At 50.2% G+C, this 7,387-nt stretch overlaps 1 protein-coding gene across 1 annotated transcript; it reads left to right on the top strand.

Annotated features, from left to right (window-relative positions):
* Window positions 1-841: 841 nt before the first annotated feature.
* Window positions 842-6,705, top strand: C1QTNF6 (C1q and TNF related 6). Its single transcript, XM_063395833.1, is given in 4 exon segments — window positions 842-919; window positions 921-1,040; window positions 1,922-2,159; window positions 3,727-6,705. Coding segments are annotated over 4 exon segments (984 nt in total). The 3' UTR covers window positions 4,275-6,705.
* The last annotated feature ends 682 nt before the right edge of the window (window positions 6,706-7,387 follow it).

The raw sequence follows: 7,387 nt of genomic DNA, 5'->3' as shown, positions 1-7,387 counted from the left end.
TTCTCTTCCCAACAGACTCCGCAGTGTGAGAAAAATCTCGTGTCTCTCCCACCCTGCATTCTTCTCCCCTCCAAAATGCCCTTCATTCCAGTGTTCTGGGACAGCCACACTGTGCTTGCCCCAAAGGCACAAGCTTGTCAGCTTGGCGCCAAGCTGGGGACAATGGTCACAGCCAGAGTTTGTTTGCAGATCTCCAGTTTTGCTGGCAGGCAGCTCCCAGCAACCAGGCTCTTCTTCAGACCAGGCACACCCCTCCCATCCAAAATGCTCGGCCTGGGATCTAAACAAGGGACATAACCAGGGGATGACACGTGCTGGAGCACAAGGCTTGGGGCTCTGCCCAGGCAAAGGGGATGACCAGAGAGGGAAAAAAACTCATGCCTCTCCCCATTGGCAGCTGCTCCTGCTAGAAATATCATGCCTGGGGCAAGAGGCCACAGTGACGTTCAGAAAAAACAATGCAGGAGAGAATGAAAGATGAAGATTGGGGACTATGAGTGGGTCAGGCACAGCTGGGAAGAGAACATGGCCAAGTGAAGGACTAATGCAGGGGACAAGGGACTAGCGCAAAGGACTGAGGGCAGAATTCTGTAGCATCCCGCCTGAAGAAAAGTCTGTCTCTTGCACCAATGCACCCTACCTTGTCCATCCTGAGGTGCCAAGGGTGGGACACTGCCCTGCTGCTGTTCCCCCCTCGCACAGGGCACAGTCTTTGCTGCTTGCATTTTTTGCGGGCTGAAAGTGAAAAGGCAGAGAGTAAAACCAAACCAACAACATGTACAAGGAAAAGGCACTTCCTAGGAAAGAGTTAAAAAGATGCTGAAACCCAAGTCGGTTTAGGATGGAGAGCACCCAAAGCCAGGGAGGGAGGAGGGAGGGACCCGGTCCAAGCCTAGCTTGCGCACCCAGCCAGCGCTGAGCGGTGCCTGTGCCAAGAGCCGGCTTCCTTAAAGCCATGGGCCCAGGGGCCTGCCCTGCAGGCAGAGGGGAGCCGGCAAGCAGGGGCTGGGAAGCGAAGAGGGGAGCCTTCGGCCTCCGGGGTGAGCAGCTGCGCTGTGCCGGGGGGCAGGCAGCAGGATGGAGGGCACAGGCTGCAAGAGGGGCTTTCTCAGCTGCTTGGCATGCCTGTCTTTTGTAAGCATACTTCTCTCCAGGCTGCAGAGCTTCACTTCCTTCACCCTCGGCAGCATAGTAGCTCCCCTCTGGTCTGCCCAAAGGCTGTGCTGGGGAGCCGGCCGTCCCCTTGGGAGGGTGCTGGGGTTTGCCTGAAAACCCACTGGGCATGGGTGGGAAGGCACCGAGCCGCCGGGATGGGTGGGATTTGGTGGGGGAAAGGAGGAGGCTGAAGCTAAGTTCCCAGTCCATAGGAGAAGAGGCAGCTCTGCCAGGAGATGTGGGTCAGGCTTCATCTGGGACATGGGGATTTTGGGGTTAGATTCCTATAGTTGATATGCAGTGGTAGAAGGGCTGGAGAATTTTGTTACAGTGCTTCCCACAGACTGAGCAGCCTACCAGAGCATGCTTTTGCTAAAGAACTGCTGAGGTTGGACTCAATGACTCTAGAGGTCTTTTTCAGTCCTAACCATTTTTTGATTCTGTCTCCTTCCTCTATCCCAGCGTAGGGACTTAATACTCTGGTGGCTTTAATAGTTTGCCTAGTCAGCATCAAGCCTTCTCCCAGGGTCAGCACCAAGTCTTCACTGGCCTGGGCAGAAGGGTGTGGGGAGCCCTCTTGGGCCATGCAGTTGCTGCTCAGATTACAGCCTTGAACAAGCATGTACACTCCCCCCACTGGACAATGCCATTTCACCCCACCCATGGCTCCAGCCACAGAAAGATGTTTCATCATGGTCTCTGTTCCATCGCTTATGTCCTCCCCCTTCTTATACCTCACTCTTGGCACTTCCTCATATCTTCCCAGGTCACCATGGACATAACCTACCTGCGCACATCCCTGACCTTCCTTTTTCTCCCTCTTCTTGTGTTTGGGGCACCTGCTGATGAACCCAACCTCACAGAACCAGGTCCTGGTGCTTGCAAGCGCTGTTGTGACTCACTGGACTCTTCCACAGATACCCCACCAGTCGCTCCCAGGCACCACCACTTTCCCTACCCAGTGCCAGAGGTTCGTCCCTATATCAACATCACCATTCTGAAGGGTAAGTCTTTGCCCCAGGATGCCAAAGCTGGCTCAGGGACTGATGGCATTGCAGTGGAGGTGACAGCTGGATTTCTGGCATGCTGGTTGTGCTAACAGACCATCCTGGAGGATAAGTGACCACACACACTATGCCCAGGTTTTAGGTGTTTAGTGCTGTGATGGGGAGTAGCCTGGGGGGATGGAAGTCAGTGCATATCTCTCCTGTGATCTCTGTGTCTCAGGATGCTGCCTGCTATTAACTCTTCCTCCTTGCTAACACAGGAGTGGCACTGATAGCCTCTTGCCAAGCTGGGAACACACATTCCTTGCCTCAGACTTACAGAGTCCTGTAGTGCCTGAGGGAAGGAATACTCCTTCAATACTCAATCAACTGCAAAATAAGCATGTTTGGAGGGTATTGGTACCCAGGGAGATTGTGGGGAGACCTTCTCTAGCTCTGTGGGTCATGTGCATTTGGGTGCAGGAGGAGGGCAAAGGGAAGCAGCAGTTATTTGCAAGCATCTCCAGCTTAAACTGGCAGTGACCCTCAGCTCATTCCACCCTGCAGTGGCTGGCTTGGCTAACGGGAAAGGGATCCCTATTTTAGATCAGCTCCTCCCTTCAGGACTCCCCTTTCAGCCTTTGCTGTGGGCAAAAGCCTGTTCCCAGCTGGGTGCTGCCACATGCTTCTTGTAGCTCTGTGGTTCATCTGAATCAAGTGGGCAGAGGCTCTCCCTTCCCTGCCCTGCTTGGAAGTAGCTGTAATGCATCAAAGCTCAGAAGGGCAGATCGAGGCCTAGTCTACAGTGTGCTGTCTAAGGGGGACCTTCAATACCACACAGGGGATGGAGAGGAGGAAAAGAAAAAGATATAGGTTATGAATGCTGTCACTTAGTGCTGGAGTCTGCTCTGAGTCCCATTCCTTCTCTATATACACACAGTACATTCTGGTGCTGTATTTATGCCTGCCCAAGTGTGTGATGGGCAGTGCACACCAGGTTAGAACTGCAGTATTAATTATACAAGATGCTCAAAGCACGCCAGTATTGTGAAAGTACCCATTTAAGTTGCAGTGCTCCATCTGCTGAGTCCAGTTTGAATCTTTTCTCCCCTTAACCATACTCCCTCAGAGGTGTTAGCAGTTCTTCCCCTTCTTCAGCCTACAGCAAGACCAGTGTGCATCCTGTGTGGATAACTAGGTCACAGGAGAGGTGTGTGGGAGGGCAAGGCTGTGCTGGAGGTAAAGGAGTGTGGGGGAGGAAGAAGAGGTTGAGTCCTAGTGGTATTTTGGATGGCTGGGCTCCCTCTGAGGCTGAAGTCTCCTAGGGAGAGGTCCTGGTGCCTCCAGCAGAGCGGTATCATTTGGTGAGCAGGGGATTCATTGAGGAAGAGATTCCAGTCACTCCCAGAGCTCTGCTAGCTCCTTTCCCATGAAGAGCAGAGGTATTGTGACCCTCAGAAGTGTTCCTTCTTCTGGCATTGCCCTATTCTTGTGCAATCCTCTCCCACCTCATTAGGCTTTCTCACTGCTACTTCCACATCTTCTGGCATCACACAGGAGTTGTGTCCTCTGCTTCCTCCTGTAGGAGAGAAAGGAGACCGGGGAGAACCTGGGATGCCAGGGAAATGGGGCAAAGAAGGACCAAGAGGCGAGCGGGGTGCCCAGGGCCAGAAAGGCAGTAAAGGACAGATGGGCACAGCGGGAGACCCCTGCAAGCACCAGTATGCTGCATTCTCCGTCGGTCGCAAGAAAGCACTGCACAGCAGTGAGGGCTTCCAGGTCTTGATCTTTGACACCGTGTTCGTCAACCTCTACAGCCACTTCGACATGTTCAATGGCAAGTTCTACTGCTCAGTGGGTGGACTTTACTATTTCAGCCTCAATGTCCACACCTGGAACTTCAAGGAGACCTACATGCACATCATGCACAATGAAGAAGAGGCGGTCATCCTGTATGCCCAACCCAGCGACCGCAGCATCATGCAGAGCCAGAGCCTCATGCTGGAGCTCCAGGAAAATGATGAGATCTGGGTGAGGCTCTACAAACGGGAGCGGGAGAATGCCATTTACAGTGATGATGTTGATGTGTACATCACCTTCAGTGGGTATTTGGTCAAGCCCAGCATTGAATAACTGCCTCTCCTCTTCCTTGGAGCCTCCTAGGCCTTTTCCTTTTTCTTCTCTCTCTCTCTCTCTCTCTCTCTCTTTACTGCCCATAATCACTGCAAATCACTTGGAAATGGGCCTGTCAAATCTCAGGCACTGAGTGTGAAACTTGCCACACTGGCTCCCACCTGATGCTCTCTTGTAGCCAGACCTGTATCTGTCCACTTTACATCAAGGCACTACCACCTCTTGCCCCTCACCTCATAACCCCAACTTAGGTTATTGGGTGCTTCTCAGTCTGCCAGCAAGCTGCCTCTGGCATTTAGGGTTCTAGAGCAAGAGGAAAGCTAAAATGCTGCTTCTGGGCCTGTGTCCCTCCTTGGGGCTTCATGCACAAAGGACTCCTGTGGAAAGGGCTAGAAAGTCCCCACTGCCAAGGTACATCCTGGCTTCTCACCATCCTAACTAGACATACCAGTTTTGCAGCCTGAAACAAGGTCTTAATGCTACCTCTGATATCTGTAGTCTAGAGAGCAGACTGGGGTCTAATGGTCTCCCGTAGCACAAGGAAGATGTAGGAGCACCGAGAGAGGGTATTGTCTTTCCGAAATGGGAACTGTTGGCCTTCTAAACTGCCTTTCCATAGACACCCTTCTGTGTCACAGAATCCAGGCTGGCTATCAAATCTAGCCTGGTGCGATTGTCCTCCTCTGTGCCAGCTCTAGCTCTTCAAAGAGATGAAGGACCAGACACCTGGCCAGACCCCTCATGGGAATCTGCCCATGATTCAGTAGAGGTGACCATTCTGTTCCCACTAGGGATCACCAGTACAGAGTGAGAGAGAGAAAAAACCTTGAAAACCCCCTCCCACTCCTCCCCAGGGGTGCTACTCAGTCTTGGCTCATCAGCTATGGGAAGCCAGCCCAGAGAGCAGACCTGAACCTGCTCTCCTTTGGCAGAGATGCCATTTCATTGTCCTCCTGAAGGTGGTTCTTCCACGCTGGTATTGATGGACCTATTTCAGGGCTGTAGAGGAAATCGCAGTTCAGTCAATTCCAAACCTGGACAGGCTGCCACTTCTTTGCCTCTGTGATGGAACAGTGATAGAGGTGAGACTACAGCACTTTGCCCAAGGGTTAAAAGCTTCCCTGCCATATGCTCCATGCCTTTTCTGGCAATCTCATCAGAGTAACTGAGCAAAGCATGTGGCTAAAACAAACCCTCACCCTTTTTGTCAGGTTGGAGATGTCATAGTGAGAAAGGAGGGCCAGTGGTAGGGTTTTCTAGTACTACTTATATTGGTCTCACACTGCTCCCACTTGCATCTCTCTGGAGGGGATTCTGCAGTCCCAGGGGAGCAGGTGAGGCTGGCTCAGCCCTTTAGGAAGCCTACTTCCACATGTCGTGATGCTCCCATAAACAGCAGTGCCAAGACTTGTCTCTTTTTTGGGTCTCAGGGCAGGACAAGCAGGAGAAACACAGATATTTCTCCTCTGCTCATCACTGATCATGAAATCGTTGGACTTACCCAAGTTCTGCTGTCTCATGATGAGCCATGGTCTCTGCCTCTAGCACGTGGGACTACCAAGGCTCTCCCAGAAGAAATGTGCATCATTATGCAAGATTAGGTCTGGTGCACACAGCCCAGGATAGCAAAGGAAGAGGGACCGAGGCTAAACATTAAAACAGACCGTGAAAAAACTGCAGGGCATTTTCTCTCTTATCCTGTTTACTTATTCTCCATACTTTTCTAAGGAAGCTGTAGAGACCGTAGTGAGTTTCAGGAAATTTGCTCTGGATCCTCCCCACCACTGTCAGTGAGGCAATGGGTATAAAAAGGTTTCACTAGGGCAAGGCTGATTATTTCACAGGGAAACATGATGAAGGGATCATGGAAACAAAGGGAGACATAGCAGAGGAAGCAGAAAGGTGGTGCTCGGGACTGAATCCCTTTCTCTCTTTCTTGACAGCCTGCAAACCCAGAAATAGTCTGTTTACAGTGTATGGTGCCTCATGCCTGCCTGAAGAGAAGCAAGCCTCTCTAACACTGAATATCTCCATAAACAAGCTTCCTTCTTTCTCCTTTCCTATTTGGTGATTGAATGGTGGTGACAGGTGGTGCTGGTGCTGGTGCTACCCATGAGCAGCCAGAGGGTGCCTGATGCACGTGAGAGAGGAGGGAAGGGGGACCAAAGGGTGTGTTTAACAGGCTTCTGGTGCTAAACAAGATGGCATTCCCTTGGTGCTAAATCAGATTTCAGGAGTATTGGGTGCTTTCTGGAAAGTGTAGTAGGCTGAGTTGTGATGTACTCTGGAATTAATGGTGCTTTATGTAACAAAACCAAACAGACTCCAAGAACTTTTGTATATATATATATTATTTTTTCAGCGGTATTAAACTTTTTTCTTTGGTTGTTTTGCACTTAAACCTGTTTTTGTCTCCCAGCCTATTAATTCTAGCTCTGAATGATGTGATGGAAAAGACAGTGACCTGAAATTGACAGGTACAAAGTCTAACTCAGCCCTGAAACTTCCCTGGGTAATCCTTGGCAATCTTGTGTCTGTTTCCTTTGCGAAGAACCATTACCTTAAAATATTTACTGCTTGAACACTTCTAATTATGACAACTGTCTTCCTTTTGCTGGAAAAGCTTTCAGCAAACTCAAAAAAGGATTCTTTGATGATTACCAAAAAAATCCCAGGACAATACAGTGGGTTGTAGGAGTAGCTTCAAGTACTTATTTATATTGAGGAAGGCTGGGTTAATGTTGAAGTTCTCTTAAGGGAGATTGGATCCCTTTATCTTATTAAATTTTTAGCACATTCTTCTATCAAGTACTTGGTAAGCACAAGTGTTTTCTGTTTTCCCTATGACATTTCTCTTTTCCCTGCCAAGAGCTGAAGGCCAGGAAGTACAGTATAGGAGTGGTATTAAACTGTTGATTGGACACTTGTGCTTCCTAATATTGGAATGAGTAGGAGTTCCAGAGTTAATATGCATGCTGGGCATGCATATTTGGAAGACCTGTGTGTGATGAGAAAGGCCTGAGATTCAGGTCAGAGGTGGAAAGACAAGTGGCAATTGCTTATATAGTTGAGGGAGAAGGAAAGACATGAGCAGGGACTTGTAAACTTGAGTG

This window comes from Prinia subflava, chromosome 4 (genome assembly GCF_021018805.1).
Source record: "Prinia subflava isolate CZ2003 ecotype Zambia chromosome 4, Cam_Psub_1.2, whole genome shotgun sequence".
Taxonomy (NCBI): Eukaryota; Metazoa; Chordata; class Aves; order Passeriformes; family Cisticolidae; genus Prinia; species Prinia subflava.
The sequence above is the reverse complement of the archived record's forward strand: the minus strand, read 5'-3'. Positions and strand labels throughout refer to the sequence as shown.